A 25,180-nucleotide genomic window follows, 5' to 3' on the forward strand; every position below is an offset into this window, starting at 1 on the left:
AGAAGAGTAATCGGTTAAACAAGCCAAGTCCGTACACGGTTCAGATGTCTGCGGTGCATTGGAGTACGCAGAAGACTAATCGGTTAAACAAGCCAAGTCCGTACATGGTTCAGATGTCTGCGGTGAATTGCAGTAAGCAGGAGAGTAATCGGTTTAACAAGCCAAGTCAGTACACGGTTCTGATATCTGCGGAGCACTGGAGTGAGCAGTAGAGTAGTTGGTTTGACAAGCCAAGGTGGTATACGGTTCTGATGCGGAGACCTCACGTAGGAGTAATGCAGGATCCGAAGCTGAGACGCCAAAGCAGACTACCAGAGAGCTCTGGGAACACAAGAGTTGAGTCAGGAGGATAACTTGTTGATCTGACACAGGTATGATGTCAGATCCTCCCTTTATTTCGGATTCCCCGCCACAGGGTCACATGATGTTCTAAAGGTGAATCACATGAGCTCCTCATCGCAACCCAGGCTGGCGACTGACAGGTGCTGGAGAAAATGCAGGTGAGCGGTCTTACAGCTATGTCCTTCATGGGCTGACCACTCCCCCTCTAGTGTCTGGTCTAGCCTCTATGATGGCTGGCCACACTCCCTCTGGTGGGCCCCTAGTGTTGCTGTCCCCCGGTGGGCCCTTCATGTCCCAGTCCAACACTGCTTGCGGCAAATTGAATTCCCCCTTATAGGTATAAAAACCTATATATGTTTAAAAATAAACTATCATGTCTTACATGTGTACTGTAAAGTTACTAAGTGCGTGTATTGCTGTCAGTCTAAAAATATAGGATAATAACATATTAGGCAGCGCTTTAGAGAATGTTTTAATAATTCACACCATGCCATGCTCTAGTGGACCTTACAATCTAAATTATTTACAGACACACAGTATTATTAACCTACCAGTATGCTGGGAACTATACAGAAACTGGAGCACCAGAAGGAAACCCACACAACCTGGGTATAATATACAAACTGAACACAGATAGCCAAATGGCCTATAAATCTTGAATAAAATGTCACACTTTTAATTTTTACTGTTAAATGGTGTGCTATTGCTCTCTGGTATCACTGATGGTCTAATATTGAGGCAAATATTCTAATGCCCATTTAATAACTTATTTATGACTAATATCATTGATAAACTCCTTGCAAAGGTAGTTTCCGGCTTAACCTAAAGAATACAATTATTTTTTTGCTCTAACTCCGCAAGAACAATATTTATATCAGAAGCTTATGGTTATTATCAAGAAAGACAACAGACAAGTTATAATTAAAATACAAAATATGTTAAGTGAAACTACAACATTCTTACAAATAACATAGAACTGCAGTAAGAATGGTATACAACATCAATATGGTTGATTTACTCTTAGCATAGATGTTACCATACATGTTAGAATAGATGTTAATACAATACATTATATTAATTGCCTGCCCGCGAGAGCTTACATTCTAAAGGGAGGAAATAATAAGAGACAAAATGTGCAAATGGGAACAAAATGGCATAGTGGGGTTAACTATTGTGCAGATGTCTGCATTATACTGAGGCGATGATGTAGAGAGGCCTAGATGGGGCCATGATGGTGCAGAGGCCTATGTGGTACAGAGTCCAGTAGATTCCAGTGGGTAAATGTATGAATGTCCGATTTCTGCAAGTCACCGGAAATCGGCGACTTTGCAGGTAAAATTTAAAGCGGCGACGGCTTGTAAAGGCAAGTTTGTCTTTACAAGCCATCGTCCCTTTAAATTTTCACTGCAAAGTCAGCGATTTCCGGCGACTTGCAGAAATCGGATATTCATACATTTACCCCCAGATGGCGCAGAGAGCTATTTGGGCAACATCTAGTATGGTGCAGAGGCCTAGAAGGTGGATGGGCCATGACGGTGTCTGGGCCTAGGTAGTGTAGAAGCTCAGATGGTGACAAGGGAGGTATGACAGTGGGAATGTAATCGGTAATCAGCAATGCAATAAGTGATAAAACAACAGTATGGCAAAGTAATGTTGTGGTACAATGATGAAGGCAATCTAGTACAATAACGGTGGAGTTAAGAGTAGTGGATACAAAGGCAATGGGAAAATAGTGGGAGGGGGGAATTAGTGGCAGGAGAGCAGTGAAGAGGCAGGACCAGGCGTGTAGTGGTGAGAGCGTATGTGGACACGAGAAGTAGCAAGTAAATGGGTAGGGGTCAGAGCGAGAGCGGGAGATGAGCTGCTGGATGGTGAAAGTGAAGCAGGAAGATAAAGAGAGCAAAACAGGGTATAAACCAAGTTACAATGTCCAGAACAGTGAAATAAGAAGTGGAGTAGCAGGTGAAGCTCGTTACTGACAGGTATCACAATTTGTTCCTTGTTTGTTAATCTGTGTTGTTTTACTGTACACTACCTTAAACTTTGTGAGAAAACCCACTTAGGGTTGGACTAGCTAACACTTATAAAATGAAAACTGGAGGTGTTGCCCATAGCAACCAATCAGATTCTAGCTATTATTTATCTAGTACATTCTAGAAAATGATAGCTAGAATCTAATTGGTTGCTAGGGGCAACACCTCCAATTTTCATTTTAGTAAATGTTCCCTTAGTGTAGGAAAGTCTGACACGTCCCCACCCCAGCACATCTCCCCTTAGAATGTATATCACATTCAAACCTCCATATCTATCACATAAACCTCTCAGAATAGTATTACAAGTTCAACATCCAAAATGGCATCCGCCACCTTCTTTTACTACCATGGTATTTCACATCTCACAAGCATTTCACATACCACACTATTCTCATATATACCACATAATCCTCCAGATATAGACCACAGTTCTCATAACACTAACTCTACATGTATATTACAACCATAGTGCCTCTCAATACACAACCCATTAGGCATAATGTAATTCCATTATACAGCACAACATATACACAGATAGTAGCCTTAATCCTTTGCTGCCATTTAGTAAATACAATTCTATATAAATGCATATAACTTCATTCATATCACATACAAACACAAGACACACTCACCATGTATCATACATTACAAACTATACATCTCCCATTATAGCCACATGTAACCCTGTAGTCTCACCTATACGCAGACATAAACTGCCCTCCATGGTGCCTCACACTCCATTAAACTATATTACAAAAGTTATTAGCCAATTAGGCTAATCGCAGAAGTGACAAGAACCTGCTTAGCCTGAAGGCCCAGCATGAGGTCAATACCTGTTGTCACGTCTTGTTAGAGAGACCGAAACCTGTCTGAACAATGTAGATTCAGGATACAAGTATTAAGATATTGCGTTCGCTCCACGGTTAAAGGATATATTACATCCTAATGGTAATAATTGAATGTGATTTATAAGTCTTACCGGAGCCAATCTAGGATCAGGGAAAGGTGTTACCCCCTGCTAACAGTTGTGTCAGAATCTGTATAAAGAGGAGCTGTTTGACCATGTATCATACCATCTGTAACTTGTGCAAAAATCGCTGGTACCACAAACTGGTGTAAGTAACTGTACTTATAAGGACACTTGAGCTAATAAAATATCACTGCTTCAAGTTCCTGCTTTGACAACTACTTACCTGTTCTGTAATTCCTGTGACCTCCAGATTAGACCCAATTGAATCCCTTATCCGTCTGTTCTGAGGTTGGGAGCCAACATTCCAGTAACGACGCTCTGCCCGCCACCTTGTAGCTCTGGCCAGTGTGATAGGCCAGGGGGAACCATCCACAGTGACCCTGGTCTAAGGGAAGAGGTCAGGGATACCAGCCCAGGTGCCCAGGGAAGGGGTGCACCAGCAGGGAAGGTTACTCAGAAAGACACGGTTCTGTGCGCCACAAAGGAGTCCACTGGTGGCGGGGACAGAGGCAATACAAGCCCAACCGGTCCCCAGCAACACAACAGACAAGGTGGCATAGGAGGTCCATCCTGTCACAAGGATTATGGTGTTTTAAATGGTTAAGTGGAGTTTGTGTTTTATAAGTTATTATGGTCACTGTAATTGGCAATAAAGGCCTCCATGTGAGATACACATTTGTTGTAGTGTGATGTACTATTGAGAATATATGGAAGTTGTGATATGTATGTGCATGTTGCAAGAGTAATGGTGTTATGTATTATTCATTTGTGATATAGTGAGGATTGTGTGTTGATTATGTGTGGATTGTATACAGGAATAGCAGTGCATTTATATAGTGTAATATATGTATGATAATAATAGTTTAATGGGATCTGGGACATACACATGTATACATACATCTACCTACACAAACAAGATATTTACACATTTATGAGCTATAGTAAGAAATTAGTAATATAAGTTAATGAACCTACACACAGATTGTCATAGATGTTGAGCTATTATATGTAACTGTGTAAGATTATGTTGTTGAATATATATTGTAACAATGTTGTAAGTAAATATGCTTTTTCATACAAATATCTGTATTTTCATTATGGGTTTCATACTGCCGCAAGACAGTAAATAGTATATATAGAACTCTGAGAATTGGATGATAATACAGTATAATGGACTGGAGTATGGGTGGCTTATGAAATATAAAAGTGTGTGGTTATGTAATGAGGCTATCCAGGAACAGGATATGAAGATATCGTGTACACAGTGACGCAGGTAATACACATCTTCCTATTTCAATTCTTCTTTATAATACTTAGATACCAAAATTGAAGAACTAGGATATTGTATGTTACTTAAAATGTATGTTATGTTATACTTATAACAAAAGTATAAAAACACCTCTAATATGGTATTTTATGTACTTAGACGACACAAAGTTTTGTTGTACAACTTTTGATTGTTTAATTAAATATAAATACATCATAACCAGCAATTCTGCAGCGCTTGACATTAGTCCCAAGGGACAAAATATAAACTCCACACAGATTAAGCCTTGTTCAGGAATCACACTCATGACACCAGTGCTGTGAGGCAGAAGTGCTAACCACTGAGCCACCACGCTGCCCCATATATACATACACAGTCCTACTTTTTAATTCACATTAATATGAATCACCTGAATGAAGTATCACAGAGAACTTTTATCATATCCATTTGCTTTTGTCCTGTGTGTTCTCTGATGTCTAATAAGCCTTGATTTACATGTAAACCATTTCCCACACTCAGAACATGTAAACGGTTTCTCACCTGTGTGAGTTCTCTTATGTTTTACAAGATTTGATTTGTGTGTAAAACATATCCCACACTCAGAACATGTAAACGGTTTCTCACCTGTGTGAGTTCTCTTATGATTTACAAGATATGATTTCTGTGTAAAACATTTTCCACATTCAGAACATGTAAATGGTTTCTCACCTGTGTGAGTTCTCTTATGTTTTACAAGATTTGATTTCTGTGTAAAACATTTTCCACATTCAGAACATGTAAATGGTTTCTCACCTGTGTGAGTTCTCTCATGTTCAACAAGATTTGATTTCTGTGTAAAACATTTGCCACATTCAGAACATGTAAATGGTTTCTCACCTGTGTGAGTTCTCTCATGTTCAACAAGATTTGATTTCTGTGTAAAACATTTGCCACATTCAGAACATGTAAACGGTTTATCACCTGTGTGAAATCTCTCATGTTCAACAAGATTTGATTTCTGTGTAAAACATTTTCCACATTCAGAACATGTAAATGGTTTCTCACCTGTGTGAGTTCTCTTATGTTTTACAAGACATGATTTCTGTGTAAAACATTTGCCACATTCAGAACATGTAAACGGTTTATCACCTGTGTGAAATCTCTCATGTTCAACAAGACTTGATTTCCGTGTAAAACATTTTCCACATTCAGAACATGTAAATGGTTTCTCACCTGTGTGAGTTCTCTTATGTTTTACAAGATGTGATTTCTGTGTAAAACATATCCCACATTCAGAACATGTAAATGGTTTCTCACCTGTGTGAGCTCTCTTATGTCTTACAAGATATGATTTCTGTGTAAAACATTTTCCACATTCAGAACATGTAAACGGTTTATCACCTGTGTGAAATCTCTCATGTTCAACAAGATTTGATTTCTGTGTAAAACATTTGCCACATTCAGAACATGTAAATGGTTTCTCACCTGTGTGAGCTCTCTTATGTTTTACAAGATTTGATTTCTGTGTAAAACATTTTCCACATTCAGAACATGTAAATGGTTTCTCACCTGTGTGAGCTCTCTTATGTCTTACAAGATATGATTTCTGTGTAAAACATTTTCCACATTCAGAACATGTAAATGGTTTCTCACCTGTGTGAGTTCTCTGATGTTTATGAAGAGCTGATTTAACCATAAAGCATTGCCCACACTCAGGACACAGAAATATATTGTCATCTGTATGAGTTGTACTATATGTAACAATATCTATGTTATCAAGAAAATCTTCCTCATTATTAGACGGATCAGATGATTTATCTGCTCTGTGAAGTATTGGATGTCCATTTAGGGTAGTGGGGTTTCCTCCTGGAGAATCATGTGTGATGTTGTTATCTTCTATGTCAAAATCTGTAGAAAAAATGAGTGTTTCCTCTGACATATTCCTGTGTTTGCATCCATCTGCTGGAAATAAAATAAATGTATGGATCAAGACTTTTTATTTTACATTGATTAACATATTATAATGTCCATTATATTCATAATATGAGTAAGCTGACATGTCAGCTGTTTAATTTCAATTTGCAAACTACCAACACGCCATTGTAATTAGAAAACTGCATTACCAAGCACAGTGCATAAACCCAGCCACAGTGACAAGCAAATTGAATCCAGCTTGGACAATTCCAGCCAAAACGTGGACATTGGCGAGTAACATTTCACATTGCCCAGCGAGCATCCTAGAACAGGAAGACTCATTAGCCAGTGACAATGTCCAACTAGACACTGATCTCACGCAAACACTGGATCCTCAAACGTAGATGTAAAGTAACGGGCATGGTGTATGGTGTTACAACCCCTTAATCTAATCCATACCTGAAACACACTTTTTAGCCATGTTGTTATCAGGAAGTATCAGTGATGTAACTATAACATCTCCTTGGAAAAGTACTTCAGGGGTTAAATTCCACCTCCACAGGGAACACTCAGGAGTTAAGTGAATTAAGCTATCATTGTTATTTCTGTTTGTTCCCTATTGTCCACTAGTGAGCTCTACAGACAGCCAGGAGCCTGACCCAGCAGGGGTCACCTGAGGGAAGACACCTGGGGAGGTAGGGGAGGGGGCTGGATAGTGTAAGCAGCCCACCAATTGAGACCTTTCGCAACTCCCCTGGACAGGCAGATCCCAAGGTGGGATTAGTTGATAAAAGAGGGTACTGTTATGAGCCGCGGCATTAGGTCTACTATATGATGACTACTATACTACTAATTATACTATACTATTAATTCTTCGAGGCATTAGGTCTACTATATGATGACCCGGACCGAATGGCCTCCGCTGAAGCTCATCTACGGGCCTTGAAACAAGGCCGGCAGTCAGCAGAGGAATACTGCGCTGAATTTCGTAGATGGTCACCTGATAGTGGATGGAATGACCCTGCCTTACGTAGCCAGTTCCGTCTAGGCCTGTCGGAACAGATTGAAGACTCTTTGGTGCAATACCCGACTCCTACCTCATTGGAGGATCTGATGCACCTCTCCATTAAAATCGACAGAAGAATTAGGGAACGTAAGTCTGAGAAGGAGGCATCTTCTCTTCCATCTACCTTGATTCCTGTTATCACGGATGACGAGGAGACTATGCAACTAGGAGCGTATCGTCTCTCCCCTGAAGAAAGAGACAGGAGGCGATCTCAAGGCTTATGTCTCTATTGTGGCACTAAGGGTCACTTTTCCCGTTCCTGCCCTAATAAGCCGGGAAAAGAGCATGCCTAGGGAATGAGGGGAAGGTTCACCTAGGTCTGCAAATTGTTTCCCCAAAAAATGCTGTATTAATCCCTGCACAACTCACGTCCAGTGCTGGTTCTGTGAGCCTGTCGGCCTTCATTGACAGTGGAGCTGCAGGCAACTTCCTCGACATCGGGTTTGCCCGCTCTGCTGGAATTCCGATGATTAAACTCAAATCTGCCATTACTGTATGTGGCTTAGATGGGAGTCCATTGCCCGGCGGCAAGATTACCTGGGAGACCCCACTACTACAATTGAACATTGGAGCTCTCCATTCAGAGTCCATAGTTTTCTTCCTTATCGAATGTCCGTCAGTTCCCTTGATTCTGGGCCACCCTTGGCTATCCCGTCATAAACCTGTCCTGGATTGGCTAAAAGGAGAAATTATCCAGTGGAGCTCTTATTGTACACAGTCTTGCTTGACACTACCTCTGCGTGTGATTCAGTCTATTCCGGAGCAGCTTCCCTCACAGTACCATGAGTTCTGGGATGTCTTCTCCAAAAAGGCTGCTGATACTCTACCACCGCACCGGGAATTCGACTGTGCCATCGAGCTTATTCCTGGTTCTAAATTACCCAAGGGACGCTTGTACTCCCTCTCCGGTACAGAGACCAAATCCATGCAGGAATACATTGACGAAAACCTGGAGAAAGGCTTCATCAGGCCATCCAAGTCTCCAGTAGGAGCAGGGTGCTTCTTTGTATCCAAAAAAGACAGTGGACTCAGACCCTGTATCGACTACCGGGGGCTGAATCTCATTACAGTTAAGAACACCTATCCCCTTCCTCTCATCTCCGTAGTTTTTGATCAATTAAGAGGAGCAACTATCTTCACAAAAGTTGATCTTCGAGGTGCATATAACCTCATACATATAAGAACAGGTGATGAGTGGAAGACGGCATTCAATAAACTCTCGGGCCAATACGAATATCTGGTCATGCCGTTTGATCTTAGTAATGCCCCTGCAGTATTCCAGGATCTGATTAATGAGGTGCTACGTGAGTTTCTGGGACATTTCGTTGTTGTTTACTTGGACGACATTCTCATATATTCGGAGTCGTTGTCAGTACACCAGGGCCATGTCAGACAAGTCCTACAAAAATTGCGTGAACACCATCTCTATGCTAAACTCGAAAAGTGCGAGTTTGAAGTTCAGAAGGTATCCTTTCTAGGTTATATAATCTCCTCAGAAGGATTCTCCATGGACCCAACCAAGGTCCAAGCAATCCTGGACTGGGTACAACCGAATAACCTCAAGGCGGTCCAGAGATTCCTGGGATTTGCCAATTATTACAGAAGATTTATTGGCGGTTTTGCTGATATCGTGGCCCCTATCGTCACCTTGACTCGCAAGGGAAGCGATCCAGCTAATTGGTCTCCACAGGCAATAACTGCATTTCAAACCCTGAAGAAAGCCTTCGTGTCTGCTCAGGTCCTTAGACATCCCGGATCCTAAGGTACCGTTTATTCTTGAAGTTGATGCCTCTGACGTCGGTGCCGGGGCCATCTTGTTACAAAAAGATCCCCATACTCACCGCTTACATCCATGTGCCTATTTTTCCCGTCAGTTCTCTTCAGCGGAAACCAACTATGATGTGGGAAATCGAGAGCTGTTAGCAATTAAATGGGCCTTTGAGGAATGGCGACATTGGTTGGAAGGCGCTGTACACCAGATCTCCGTTATAACGGATTATAAGAATCTGCAGTATATACAGTCGGCCAAACGACTGAACCCCCGACAGGCTCGTTGGTCGCTGTTCTTCACCCGTTTTAACTTTATAATCACCTACCGTCCAGGTTCTAAAAATGTCCGGGCAGACGCCCTGTCCAGAAGTTTCCTGGCACACCATGCTCCGGTTACTAGTCCAGAGCCTATTGTTCCCGTGTCTATGATCCATGCTGGGTTAACCGAAGGCCTGAGCTGTACCTTACAAAGGTTTCAGAGATTAGCTCCTGATAATACTCCAGTAGGATGCTTGTTTGTCCCAGTTCATCTAAGGAAGGCAGTCCTTGCTGAAGCACACAATAATCAGACTGCTGGACATCCTGGAGTCTTCAAAACATTGGAAATCCTTTCCCGTACTGTGTGGTGGCCATCTTTCTCTGCTGACGTCAAGAGTCACGTCCTGTCTTGTGAGGTTTGCGCCAGAAACAAAATTCCCAGGACTCGCCCGGTAGGCCAGTTGATTCCTTTGGCCATTCCTGCAAAACCATGGACAAGTTCCATGGACTTTATAGTTGATCTGCCACCCTCTGCAGGACACAATACCATTTGGGTCGTGGTAGACCGGTTCAGCAAAATGTCTCATTTCATTCCGTTAACCAGACTTCCTACTGCTCGAGATTTGGCCGTCCTATTCATTCAACATATGTTCCGCCTCCATGGACTCCCTACTGACATCAACTCCGATCGGGGTTCTCAGTTTATAGCACGATTCTGGAAATCCTTGTGTACCCTTCTTGGAATCAAGGTCAGTTTGTCATCCGCATACCACCCTCAATCAAATGGGCAAACTGAAAGGGTTAACCAGTCCTTAGAGAAGTTTTTACGATGCTACACATCGGAGTTCCATGACAACTGGTCCTCCTTGTTACCCTGGGCGGAATTTGCCTGTAATAATTCCTGCCACTCATCTACCAAAATCTCTCTGTTTTTTTGCAATTATGGTTTTCACCCCAGATCTAACTCTTTGTACTCACACAAGTCCATTGGTATCCAGGAGATCCGCTCCACTGCCAGGGATCTCAGAGTTATCTGGAGGAAAGTTCAGTCATCATTGAGACAAGCCTCACTTGTTGCATAAAAAAATTCGGACCTTCACCGTACCATCTGCTCCCTCAAGGTGGGCCAGAAAGTGTGGCTGTCTACAAAAAATATTAGGCTCAGACAGCCTTGCAAGAAGTTGGGCCCTAAGTTCATCGGGCCGTTTTCCATCATCAAACAGGTTAATTCTGTCACATTCAGGTTAAAAATTCCTGGCTCGTTGAGAATCCCCAACACATTTCATTATTCGCTGTTAAAATCGGTACTATATCCTAGTCAAACTGTTATGTACTTGCCCTTAGTTTTGCCCTCATTCAAGATGGCCGTGATTGCATCATGAAGTTTCCATCTTGGATCTCTGTTATGAACTTGCCCTTACAATAGCCCTTATCCAAGATGGCCGGGACTGTCTCATGAAGATTCCATCTTGGATCCCATTTCCTGTTTGGGCCTAGAAAAGGCACTTCCTGTTATGAAGCCTTTGCACGAGTATTGTGTTTGTATCTGAACCAGATGCTTCCACAGAACCTTGCCTCCTTGTGATTTGGACTACAAGTACTTGATACTTCCACCAGACCTTTATACTCTTGTTACTTTGGACTTTATTTGTTGGACACTGGAGATTTATTTGTATACCAAAATAAATCCTTTTGAATTTAGAAATACCTGGCTATTGGGTTCGTTTGTGATACCAGAAGTGTGACAGGATACTCGTGCCCAAAATGACGGAGCCCGCCGGGTCAGAATCATCTGCTTTACAGCGACTTTCGGATCTGAGTTTCCACATGCATTCTGCTTCAAGACAACTACAGGAATTTCATGCAAAATTTCAAGAACTGGAGACCCAGTGTACAAATAATTTTCAACAGCAAAATCAACACGTAACGGAGTTGCAAATAAATGTTCATGAACTCAAAGATCAAATAGCGCTACAAAATGGAGTTATTATAGAACTACAGGTGCGGCTTCAAGAAGTTAATGCTGTAGCACCTTCAGCTGCAGTACATCAGCCCACACTCCCACTACCTCCGGCCCGATTCTCAGGTGATCGTAAAAAATACAGAGGTTTTATTAATCAATGTAATATGCATTTTGATTTACATCCTACTTATTTTTTGACTGATGTACAGAAAGTATGTTGTATTCTTTTATTGTTGAAAGATGATGCCTTGGCATGGGCTTCTCCTTTGATAGAAGCAAAAAGTCCCATATTACAAAATCTTTCTAATTTTATGGATGCAATGAACCAGATATTTGACGATCCAAATCGAAGTGCTACTGCTGAGTCAGTTTTATTAAAAATGCGTCAGGGAAGACGTTCAGTGGCTGAATACACCTCTGATTTCCGAAGATGGATTTTGGACACTGATTGGAATTCGGCAGCTAAGCTGTCTGTTTATCGAAAGGGGTTATCTGAGTTCATTAAAGATGAATTATCTGGAGCTGATGCACCCACTGAATTTGAAGCCTTTGTTAAACATTGTATTCGTATTGATGCTCGTCAAATGGAGAGGAAACAAGATAGATGGGGTTCCATGTGGACTCGTCCTAATTATCCAGAACCAGCAATATCAAATTACTCTGGAACTCCTGCAACACAACAAATTGAGGAGTCTGAGCCAATGCAAATAGATACCATTCGCAAACAGATTTCTATTGAAAGAAGAGATCAACGACGACAAGAAAATCTGTTTGTATTGTGGTAAATCTGGACATTATGTTTCTAATTGTTCTCAACGACCTCGCAAGACAGTTGCTACATTAATGGAACCTAAAGACTCTGACCAGGAATCTATTATTTCATGCTGCTCACATCAACTGAATGCTATTATTCCTCAAATATCTTCACTGTCTACATTGGAGAGAGAGAACAGAAGAATAAAGAATCATTTTTCAATACCAATACAACTTGAGATAAACTCTCAACTTATTTCAACCATGGCAATGCTGGATTCAGGAGCCAATGGTAATTTCATGGATATAGATTTTGCTAAACAAAACCATATAGTATTTCAAAAAGAAAGACTCCTGTATTGATGGAGACAGTTGATGGGTCCCCTCTGAATTCTGGTCCCATCACACATGAGACAGAACTTATGTCCTTGATGATAGAACCCAATCATAAGGAGGAACTCACTTTTTTTCTCATCTCTTCTCCAAATTTTCCCATAATTTTGGGTCTCCCTTGGTTCACTAACAATAACCCAGCCATTAACTGGGAGTCTCAAACCCTAACGTTTCAAGATCCTATCGGTATGGTCCCGCTTGCACAGGAGGAGAGTCAGATCTCAGTGTCCCCCTCTTCTGTGGAGGAACAATTGCCTGTTCAATATCAGGATTTAGCAGATATCTGTAACAAACAAAATGCTGACAAATTACCACCCCATCGACCATATGATTGTCCCATTGATCTATTACCTGGGGCTGCTATTCCTTTTGGTCGGATTTATTCATTAGCTGATCCTGAATTAAAGACACTAAAGACTTACCTGCAGGAAAATGAAACTAAAGGTTTTATACGTCCTTCAAAATCTCCAGCAGGGGCTCCTATTTTTTTTTGTAAAAAATAAAGATGGATCTTTGCGGCCATGCATTGATTATAGAGAATTAAATATAGTTACTATAAAGAACAGACATCCACTTCCTCTCATCCCAGAACTATTGGAAAGACTGCAGACAGCAAGTATTTTCACAAAGCTCGATTTAAGAGGAGCGTACAACCTAATACGCATTCGACCAGGTGATGAATGGAAAACGGCTTTTCGAACAAAGTATGGACATTATGAGTACCTCGTGATGCCGTTCGGGTTATGTAATCCCCCTGCTACTTTCCAATATTTTATAAATGATGTCTTTCGAGATTTGCTTGATCTGTTCATTATTGTATATCTTGATGATATCCTTATCTTTTCTAATTCTTTACCAGAACATCAAGAACATGTTCGAATTATTTTACAACGGCTACGTATAAACCAATTATACATCAAGTTGGAGAAATGCGAATTCCATCGTACTCAAATAAAATTTTTGGGTTACATTATATCCCCTCAAGGACTGTGTATGGATCCCTGTAAAGTGCATGCTGTGGTAGATTGGCCCATACCTAAAAACATCAAAGAACGTGCAACGATTTATGGGCTTTGCTAATTTCTATCTACGTTTTATAAAGGACTTTTATGGAATTGCTGCCCCCATTACTCAGCTCACAAAAAAGGTTTCCTCCTTTCAGTGGTCACCAGCAGCTGATAAAGCTTTTTCCATTTTGAAAACTAGTTCACGTCAGCTCCTATATTAATTCATCCTGATCCTACACTCCCATTTGTTTTGGAAACTGATGCATCAGATTCAGCTATAGGAGCAGTAATTTCACAAAGAGTAGGAGAAAAAAATGTTACTTCACCCCTGTGCTTTTTATTCAAGGCAAATGACTGCTCCTGAAAGAAACTATGATGTGGGAAATAAAGAACTTCTTGCCATTATAGCTGCTTTTTCAGAATGGAGACATCTTTTAGAAGGTGCAAAGCATCAAGTGATAGTCCTCACCGATCACCGGAATTTGGAATTCCTTAAATCAGTAAAAAGATTATCTCCCCGACAAGCTCGATGGGCTCTCTTTTTAAGCCGTTTTGATTACCTAATTTCCTATAGACCTGGATCGAAGAATGGAAAAGCTGATGCCCTCTCAAGAGTTTATGCGGAGAATCCTCAACAGGTAAAGCCTGTTCAAACAATAATTCCTGATTCAAATTTTTTGGGGGTTATTTGTACAACGGAGTTATTAACAGAGATCAAGAATGGATATGATATGGATTCTACCCTCATGAATCCTCTAAAAAATGTTAAATTATCTTATGACAACAGAGTTTGGCATATGGCACATCAACTATACGTTCCAGAAAAAGCACGGTTAAAGGTCATGCAACTATTCCATGACTCTAAATTAGCAGGCCATAAAGGACTTCAGAAAACTCAAGAACTGTTAAGCCGTTCATTCTGGTGGCCCAACTATAAGGAAGATATAGCAAAATATGTATCCTCTTGTACAACGTGTGCCAGATTTAAGACTCCTCGTGCTTCTCCTTTTGGACTACTACAACCTTTGCCAATACCTACACGTCCATGGGATTCCATTTCCATGGATTTGATTGTAGAACTTCCGAGATCTAAGAATATGACCACTATCTTTGTGGTAATTGACAGACTGACAAAGATGGCTCACTTTATACCCTGCCAGGGTACTCCTACAGCAAAAGAAACAGCCGACTTACTTATAAAAGAAGTTTTTCGTTTGCATGGCGTTCCTAATGATGTGGTGTCAGACAGAGGCGTTCAATTCACATCAGGATTTTGGAAACAGTTTTGCAAATCCCTTGGCATTGTGGTGAACTTGTCCACTGCATTTCATCCACAGTCAAATGGACAAACGGAGCGAACAAACCAAACACTTGAGCAATATCTCAGATGTTATATTTGTCACCTACAGGATGATTGGGTTGATATCCTCCCCATGGCTGAGTTTGCATACAATAATTCTCAACATTCATCTACAAGATTTAGCCCTTTCTATGCTAATCTAGGATATCATCCAAATATTTGTCCCAATCTACCTTGTGACTCTCCAATTCCTGCTGTGGAAGATAGACTGTTTATTATGCAAAATAATCTTGAATTACTAAAAGAGACTTTGAAAACTGCTCAAGAAAAATATAAACGTGATGCCGACAGATCACGAAGGGCTGCTCCAACTTTTAGTATTGGTGATGAAGTATGGTTGTTAACTAGACATTTAAGAATGAAGGTACCATCTGCTAAGTTGGGAAGTAAGTTTATTGGTCCATATAAGATCATTGCACAGATTAGTTCAGTGGCTTTTAGATTGGATCTTCCTGATTCCATGAAGGTACATCCTGTTTTTCATGTATCATTACTAAAACCTTCAGTTAAGAATCCATTTCCTGGTCGCTCTTTGCCTTCTCCTGAGCTAATTCAAGTTGATGAGCATGAGGAATTTATTGTCGAAAAGATCCTGGACTCTCGTATGTTTCGAAACCAATTACAGTATCTGCTACGTTGGCAGGGATATGGGCCAGAAGATGACTCTTGGCAATCTGCAAAGGATGTTCATGCCCCACTTTTGGTAAAAGCATTTCATCGACAGCATCCTGGGAAGCCTGGTCCTAAGTCGTCCAAAAGGATGTCGTTGAGAAGGGGGCATCCTGTTATGTACTTGCCCTTAGTTTTGCCCTCATTCAAGATGGCCGTGATTGCATCATGAAGTTTCCATCTTGGATCTCTGTTATGAACTTGCCCTTACAATAGCCCTTATCCAAGATGACCGGGACTGTCTCATGAAGATTCCATCTTGGATCCCATTTCCTGTTTGGGCCTAGAAAAGGCACTTCCTGTTATGAAGCCTTTGCACGAGTATTGTGTTTGTATCTGAACCAGATGCTTCCACAGAACCTTGCCTCCTTGTGATTTGGACTACAAGTACTTGATACTTCCACCAGACCTTTATACTCTTGTTACTTTGGACTTTATTTGTTGGACACTGGAGATTTGTATACCAAAATAAATCCTTTTGAATTTAGAAATACCTGGCTATTGGGTTCGTTTGTGATACCAGAAGTGTGATACAAACCCAGTCTTCAAGTGTGCCTGGAAAAAATTCTAACAAACCACAAAGATACGAGGTTCAGAAGATCCTTGATTCCAAAAAAGTGCAAGGGCAGGTGCACTTCCTGGTGCAGTGGAGGAACCGCAGGTTAGAAGAGTGGTCTTGGGTTCCGCGGAGACAACTTCGTGCCCCTAAACAGTTGAAGGAGTTCTTCAGGAAGTTTCCAAGAAAACCTGGATGTCGGGGTCCCTCGACCCCTCCTCAAAGGGGGGCGGGATACTGTTACGAGCCACGGCGTGCCCAGCCGCCGCGACTCCCCTACCTCCGTCCCGGACATCGCTATGGCGACCGGGGGCTCGTCGAACGTTGCCGTAGCAACGGCAAGACGCTTTCCTATCCAGCGCTGCGTCCCCGCATTACAGGGCAGCCGGGCGCGTGCGCAACAGCAGGGCAAGCCTGCGGGCTAATTGGAACAGCTTGTGTGCAATTAGAGAGCTGGGCTCTCATTGGTCTGCTTCAGTATTTAGGGCAATGAGGTCTGCTGCCTCATTGCCGGTTATAGCTTTTGCTTCCCAGTCTGCTGACCTGCTCTGTGCCTGTTCTTGTCTATTGAACATTCTGCTGACCTCCCGTGTATGACCCTTGGCTTGGATTTGGACTTTGCTGGTGTATCTTGTGACCCTGACCTCTGGCCTGTTTACCGTTTTTCCTGTCTGCTTGTGACCCTTGACCCCGGCTTGTTAATTGGAATTTCTACCTGCTGCCGGCCCTCGACCTCTGCTTGGACTTCACTCCGCTTGCCTGGGTTCTCCCCAGCCGGTACACACTTCACGACCCTCTGTCAGTCTGCAGCCCAGTCTGTCCCCACCATCAGGGGCTCCAGTGAACACCTGATTGTAGACTCTGGGTTGTGTTGTGCCGGCTGGATGGGTTCCTAACAGGTACCCTGGGAGCTGGACGTGTCTGACTAACTTTTTGCCAGCAGGTGATACTCTTCCTAAGATACGCTGTGGAACATATCTCACTGGATTTAGTTGAACTGATTTCCTCATTTGTTGGACCTGCTATCATTACGGGGCCGTGCTGTATTTAATTATGTTCTGCAGAATAAATCATCCTTCTATTTTTCCTCTAATACCGTGTCTCTGATTTGGGAACCACGTATCTTCACAGTAGAATAGATGTGAGTTAAATAAGAGTCCTGGATACAGGTTTACACTATTCTTAGGTCTCACATTCTTATACAGAGCAGAGGAGAGCATCAAGACAGAGTAGGAGAATGGAGCAGGCAACAGCACAAACTAAATTATAAGAGCAAATCACGCTAGAGTGAGATCGGCAGAATATAGAGCAAATGTACAGCGCATCCAAGCACGTAGATTGGAGGGGAGCTATTGTGCAATGACGGGTGTGTGTTAGAAGGTGGAATGTGAAGAGTAATTTGTGATTGGGTGTTTGTGATCTTAGAGGGAGGAGAATAATCTCATACACTGCATTAGTATTACAGTGATAACATACAGCTGAGGATCAAATATTCATGGTATGGTCACATGGGGTAGTACAGAGAGATGGTTATGGATACTGACACAGGAGGTAGTGTATAGGAGGTTCATGAGTAATTTCATGGAGTCAGACTGACATCTCATGAGATACACCAGACAGTATGAGGAGGAGACTGGTCAGATTTCTAGGCTGGTAGCACACAATGATATGATGTGAGGAGGAGACTGGTCAGATCTCTGGGCTGGGAGCACACAATGATATGATGTGAGGAGGAGACTGGTCAGATCTCTGGGCTGGTAGCACACAATGATATGATGTGAGGAGGAGACTGGTCAGATCTCTGGGCTGGTAGCACACAATGATATAATGTGAGGAGGAGACTGGTCAGATCTCTGGGCTGGTAGCACACAATGATATGATGTGAGGAGGAGAGTGGTCAGATCTCTGGGCTGGGAGCACACAATGATATGATGTGAGGAGGAGACTGGTCAGATCTCTGGGCTGGTAGCACACAATGATATAATGTGAGGAGGAGACTGGTCAGATATCTGGGCTGGTAGCACACAATGATATGATGTGAGGAGGAGACTGGTCAGATCTCTATGCTGGTAACACACAATGATATGATGTGAGGAGGAGACTGGTCAGATCTCTGGGCTGGTAGCACACAATGATATGATGTGAGAGGAGGAGACTGGTCAGATCTCTGGGCTGGTAGCACACAATGATATGATGTGAGGAGGAGACTGGTCAGATGTCTGGGCTGGTAGCACACAATGATATGATGTGAGGAGGAGACTGGTCAGATTTCTGGGCTGGTAGCACACAATGATATGATGTGAGAAGGAGACTGGTCAGATCTCTGGGCTGGTAGCACACAATGATATGATGTGAGAAGGAGACTGGTCAGATCTCTGGGCTGGTAGCACACAATGATATGATGTGAGGAGACTGGTCAGATCTCTGGGCTGGTAGCACACAATGATATGATGTGAGGAGGAGACTGGTCAGATCTCTGGGCTGGTAGCGCACAATGATATGATGTGAGGAGACTGGTCAGATCTCTGGGCTGGTAGCACACAATGATATGCTGTGAGGAGGAGACTGGTCAGATCTCTGGGCTGGTAGCGCACAATGATATGATGTGAGGAGAAGACTGGTCAGATATCTGGGCCGGTAGCACACAATGATATGATGTGAGGAGGAGAACAGGAGTCTAATAGGGGCTGATGGCTCCTGACTCCCCCACTGGACAGATTTTCCTTATTAGTTTGCACTGACAGAGGAGGGTGTAGAATAAATGATTGTTTTAGTGATTGAATAAGCAGAATATGTGACTCTTGTGTAATGAGTGTTTATTACTCACCTGTGTTGATATCTGTAGGGATTTCCTCCTCCTTACACTGCTGATCACCCCTCACATACGTCTCTTCCTCTCCCTCTGTAATTTCTACTTTAATATCAGTCAGGACATCATCCTAAATAGCCCACAAAATAATAAAACATATCATAATTAATATCGGATTTAATAAAATTATATGAAACAGAAGAATATCAGTATATAAGAGCCACACAGCTTTTTTACAAATCATATAATGAAAAGTTATCTTGGGTTTATAATTAATAACATCTGATTTAATTATTTGAGATGAAACAGAAGAATATCAGTGTATAACATCCACAAAGTTTTTTTACACATCATATAATGAAATCACTTTGGTGTTTTGGTATTTGGGGAGACCTTAAAATGTAATCTACCTGATACTCCTGTGAGATACTGTGATTTTTTTCGGTACTATCCTGTGAATAAGGACGAAGATATCTCTCTGGGGTATTTCTGTTATTGGATCCATCTGTAGGAAACACACAGTGACTGAGTACATTGCTTATATGTGATTATCAGATGATGTGTATCTAGGTGGCCCTCAAAACTGCTCTTACAATCAATGAAAGTCTCCTCTTACCCAGTGATGTGAGGGGCTGGTGATTCTCAATCCTCACGTCCTCGTACAGATCGTTGGGTCCTATTAAATTCTCCCACTCCTCCTCCTGATACTTTATAGGAACCTGACATACACAATGACACAGTCATCATCCAGACACATCCCCTAATGTTACAGTATAATGTCCCATTCTCAGCAGTCACCTCTCCAGTCAGCAGCTGAATGATCTTGTTGGTCAGTTCCAGGATCTTCTGGTCATTGTTTCCCTCACGTATCAGTGAATGAGGTTCAGACACCGTGATGGGGCTCTGGGTCCTGCTCAATCCTCCTGACACACATGGGCGGCTCCTGGGTGTCACACACTCACCAGGTCTCTTTATCACTGCTGTGTAATCCTGTGTAATGACAGAGACATCAATAAAAAGGTAAATGAAGCTTAATGTATTTGGATTATTTTAGGGGTTAACTGTACAAAATATACAATAATGGTAGATAATGCTCCCACTTGTGTCCTCTATCTACAGCCGGCCCCCACGGATTTATCATCTGCTTTGTACAAATTAGTGCAAACAGTAAGATGACTATACAGTGTGGGGTGTAGTAGACAGAGGACTCAGAACGGCCTATAGCAGATAGTAAGAGAGACAAGTGCTATGTACAGTCTAATAGTGCACATAGGAAACAGTTACAGTTAGGACAGGGGTTGTATTTATAAAATAAGTCCTTCTTGTCTATTTTACACATTTGTTACTTTAAAGGCAGTATTTTTATTATTGTTTTTTACTATAAAACATTACTGCCTATAAACTGGCTACAAAATCTAACAAACTACAATTCCAATTATAATTTTTGGACATTTTGGAAGGAGATTCCTAAATGACCCAGACACACAGTCACAATCCGGGCAATTGGTTTTATGACCTCTGTCAAATTTCTCCAATCTAACGGGAGTAAGATATATGTAAAATATACACCAGTATTTGCTGATATTTCATCAATGTAGTGGAGTTACCAGGAACTGCTCAGGGTAATCCCCCAGCCTTCATCATCAAATTATACCTAAATCTGTCCCACATTCCTCTCTCTGCATTAGGTCACTGGTATTCCATTCACTTAATTAATAGGAGTAAATGGATGAGCTGAGTCTGCTGGAACCAAGAGGTAGAAGTAGCTTTTTTATGGGAGCAAAAAAAAAAAAAAAATATTGTGGCCAATGCAAAATATCCCAACTTTTGTATCTGAGACCGTCTACTTGCTGATTATTTATAGCTGGGCAAATGAGAAGACAGTCATGTCCCTGTTATATATATAGCAGTAAGAATGATGTCACTGTGACATCCCCAGAATCCCTCACCTCTCCAGTCATGTCCCCCTTTTATTTATAGCAGTAAGAATGATGTCACTGTGACATTCCCAGAATCCCTCACCTCTCCAGTCATGTCCCTGTTTTATTTATAGCAGTAAGAATGATGTCACTGTGACATTCCCAGAATCCCTCACCTCTCCAGTCATGTCCCCGTTTTATTTATAGCAGTAAGAATGATGTCACTGTGACATTCCCAGAATCCCTCACCTCTCCAGTCATGTCCCCGTTTTATTTATAGCAGTAAGAATGATGTCACTGTGACATTCCCAGAATCCCTCACCTCTCCAGTCATGTCCGTTTTATTTATAGCAGTAAGAATGATGTCACCGTGACATTCCCAGAATCCCTCACCTCTCCAGTCATGTCCCTGTTTTATTTATAGCAGTAAGAATGATGTCGCTGTGACATTCCCAGAATCCCTCACCTCTCCAGTCATGTCCCTGTTTTATTTATAGCAGTAAGAATGATGTCACTGTGACATTCCCAGAATCCCTCACCTCTCCAGTCATGTCCGTTTTATTTATAGCAGTAAGAATGATGTCGCTGTGACATTCCCAGAATCCCTCACCTCTCCAGTCATGTCCCTGTTTTATTTATAGCAGTAAGAATGATGTCACTGTGACATTCCCAGAATCCCTCACCTCTCCAGTCATGTCCGTTTTATTTATAGCAGTAAGAATGATGTCACTGTGACATTCCCAGAATCCCTCACCTCTCCAGTCAGCAGGTAGATGATCTCCAGGGTGAGATTTAATATCCTTTCACTCCTGTCCTTGTCCATCTTCAGGGAATCAGTGATTTATACAGAACAGGTTTCACCTTCAGATGACTTCTAGTAAAATATTCTCTGGTTCCTCACAGCTCAATGGTCTAGGAATAAATATAATAAATATAATAAACATCACAGACTAGACATGTAACTCATTAAATATAAAACACTGAGGGTCTTGTGTAGAGTTGGTTGTAAGTGCGAATATATGAGAATAAAATTTCACATTTCCGTACTGCGTATGGATACGACAAATACATAAGTGTAAGTCCTATGTAGAGGTAGATGCATCGCACACTTACTGCCCTGTACACTTACAGAGGGGGAGGGAAGGGGCAGGTCAGACATAGGACAAGTACAGTAAGCGGCGTTTGACGTAACTCACGTAGTATGTAGAGGTGGAAACACCAGCAGATAAGACTGTGTGTTGTGGGTGCTCGACCCCTGGTGGAAGATACGTGCTGATGGGGAACCTTATTAGTGTGTTAGAATGAAACATACACTATGCTGGTAGCGGGAATATCAGGGGGATAAACATCATGACGTGCCCCCAAAAAAACGACTACCAGCACAAGGCTATGACACGCTGGTGACACTATAGCAGGGAAGTTTGCAGCGTGGGTTCCCCCTGCCATAATGCCAACCGTGCCTGTTCAGCATGGCCTGAAATCCCTAGGGTAAATGGGTACAGATAAAAATATAGGCCACCTCCCATAGAAAACCAGTCCTGTGCTGAAAGATTTCTGGGTTGGTGGCTCAGGGAAGATGGAATTTCAACAGAAACTCAAAAGTGTTATAGACGACTTTAAGATGGAAATCACCTCTCTTGGATCCAGAACCAACGACCTTGAGAATAAGACAGATGAGTGGTGTTGCTCACAGACTATTACTGACATGGAAACAGCAACAATACATATAGGATAAGGAAGGATCTAAACCAGGTCCAGGAGAAATGATCTTTATGAGACAGTGAGTGGGCTACACACAGCGAGCTTCCCACCAACCAAAATCCCAGAGACATTATAGTCCATTTGCATTACTATAAAGTAAAACAAAATATGATGGTGGCCATCCATGACCACGCTTTCTGTGACTTTAAAGGACTCGCAAAACCAAATATCCCAAGATCTGACATTAAAAATTCAAGAGAGAAGAACTACAGGGGATCACCAACATCCTATGAGCTCATAACTACAAATATAAATGGTGCTTCCCTTGCTAACTCTTCAAGTGCTAACAGACACCAGGGGGTAAATGTATCATACCCCGGTCTCTTCAATTCGCAGGAGTTCGGCGAGATGATAGCTAAAATTGAAAGCGGCGCTGCCTTGTAAAGGTAAGTTTCTCTTTACAAGGCAGCGCCGCTTTGAATTTTAGCTGTCATCTCGCCGAACTCCCGCGAGTTGAAGAAACCGGGTTATGATACATTTACCCCCAAGCCTCTTTACTAGATTAAGGTGAACTCATTATCTCCAAACTGGGAATCCTCCCCAACTCCCAGGCCAGCAGCCTTCACCAAGGATCTTCATCAAGTAGACCCCAAAAGCCACCACAGCCTGAATGACAAACAGTTGGTGGCAGAACTGGAAAAAACCCACTTATTGTGCACAACTTGGTTCCTCCGCTGTGATCTAGGACTCAGAGTTGTACACAGCTGTCGGTGACATCAAAACTGTTATAGCATTGGCCTAATTTAGTAATAGGTGTTGACTTTATTGTTCTTCTCATTGTTTTATTTTTCATCACAGATGGACCCCCTTAATTCGATGAAGTGTATCGGTCTACATCACTCTTCCTGTAGTTTGGACGATCGTTCTTCAAGTTGTAATATTTTTATAAAGTATTTGTTATTTGCCTTCCCTTTCACGGACTTGTGACTTCCTATTTCTCTCTACCTCTCCCATGATAACTTCCCTTGCCAACCTTAGTCTTGTCCTCCTGACTTTCCTTTGCTCCCTTCCCTACCTGTATGGTCTGTCACCGCACCCCCAAGCACCCTTACAGCAATAGCTCCACAGATTGTGCAGGAAATGATCTTGTCGGGCCTTGATGAGGCCTGGTTTTATAAGTGTTTTCAGCAATCCAAGCACTCCCCCCTTCCATCCTGTCTGCACTGTTTATTAAATCCTTCCTTCACCCACACTTCATTTGTATACATTGAAAAGTTCCTTTCTCTCTGCTCCATTCTATAGCGGTCATAAGCTCCTTCTTGTATGAGACATTAATGCTACTGTCTGCCTACGTTACAAATCAGAACCAGTCTCCTTTCCTCATTAAGATGTTTAACCACATTGGGCAAGTTGAGAAGGGTCATCTGATCTTGGAGATTTTAATTCAACCCAAGATCCAAAGCTCGATAAATCTCAGCCCAGGACTGCCCCCTTCCTGGTAATCTAAGCACTCTGCATCCCTACTCGTCCTTTACAACCTTCAAGACACCTGGCACCTCAATAACTCCTCAGTAAAGGTGTGCACACACTACTCTGCCCCACAACGTATCTATTGTCGTATTGAAACACTGTTTTTCCTCGCTTAAAGACAAGACAAGGTGACAGGGTTTGTGCAATTCTCCTGGACAGATCACCCTAGAGCAGCGGTTCTTAACCTCTTTAGTGCTCGGCTCCCCAGTGAATCTCAAAATACGTTCTCGCACCCCTTTGAAAAATGTGTTCTGTTTTCTTTGTTAGGAAACTGCATTTATTGCAAAAAAAAATATTTATCGCAAAATACATATATATTTTTTTTTTGAATTTTATTAAACTTTTTGATACAAAGTTTTCTTTAAAAGAAAAACTAAAAGTAAACAAAAACATATACTATGACAGTCATTAAATACTACTAGGGTCATATCATAGTAACGCTTGCCGGTGTATCAATAGTTCCGTTAGTACACAGTACAGTCGAGTCATATTTATAATTTTATATTAAAAATCTAAAAGTTAAACCTATCGTTACCGCTCACACCCCTAGAAATGCTTTCTCCCACCTCTGGTTAAGAACTGCTGCCCTAGAGAATATCAACTTCTCAATTTCAAAATGTGTGACGATTATGTATGACATGAATTTTCATGTATTACAATGTGTATATTGTATGTAGGGATGTGCACCGGCGACTTTTGAGGTCTCGTGTTTTGTGTTTTGGATCCGGATTTTCGTTATTTTTGAGGTTCGGATTTGTCTCGCAAAACACTTGACGAAAGGTCTCGGTTCGGATTTAAGGTATTGGATTCGGATTTTTTTTGAAAAAAACATAAAAAGTTTAAAAATCAAGTTTTTGGGCTTATTTTCACTCCTAGGCTATTATTAACCTCAATAACATTCAATAACAAGCATTTCCACTA

The 25,180-nt window shown here is 41.8% G+C and overlaps 4 protein-coding genes across 10 annotated transcripts in view; 1 reads left to right on the plus strand and 3 right to left on the minus strand.

Annotated features, from left to right (window-relative positions):
- LOC142150999 (uncharacterized) overlaps positions 1–25,180 on the minus strand; it is a 510,250-nt gene that overhangs the window by 292,435 nt on the left and 192,635 nt on the right. The window lies entirely within an intron of this gene.
- Positions 1–25,180, minus strand: part of LOC142151006 (oocyte zinc finger protein XlCOF8.4-like) — a 393,475-nt gene that overhangs the window by 247,360 nt on the left and 120,935 nt on the right. The window lies entirely within an intron of this gene.
- LOC142150984 (uncharacterized) overlaps positions 1–25,180 on the plus strand; it is a 343,002-nt gene that overhangs the window by 179,842 nt on the left and 137,980 nt on the right. The window lies entirely within an intron of this gene.
- LOC142150982 (uncharacterized) overlaps positions 4,783–25,180 on the minus strand; it is a 206,489-nt gene continuing 186,091 nt past the window's right edge. For 2 of the 5 annotated variants that reach the window (XM_075206211.1, XM_075206206.1), the window contains one exon: positions 4,783–6,553. In XM_075206211.1, the coding sequence (XP_075062312.1) occupies positions 5,034–6,530 (1,497 nt within the window). In that variant the 5' untranslated portion in view covers positions 6,531–6,553 and the 3' untranslated portion in view covers positions 4,783–5,033. Of the gene's footprint in view, positions 6,554–19,127; positions 19,240–19,519; positions 19,615–19,725; positions 19,829–19,907; positions 20,100–21,782; positions 21,937–25,180 lie in introns of those variants that run through there. The other 3 variants (XM_075206210.1, XM_075206208.1, XM_075206209.1) reach the window with 3 other exon arrangements.

This window comes from Mixophyes fleayi, chromosome 4 (assembly GCF_038048845.1).
Source record: "Mixophyes fleayi isolate aMixFle1 chromosome 4, aMixFle1.hap1, whole genome shotgun sequence".
NCBI lineage: Eukaryota > Metazoa > Chordata > Amphibia > Anura > Limnodynastidae > Mixophyes > Mixophyes fleayi.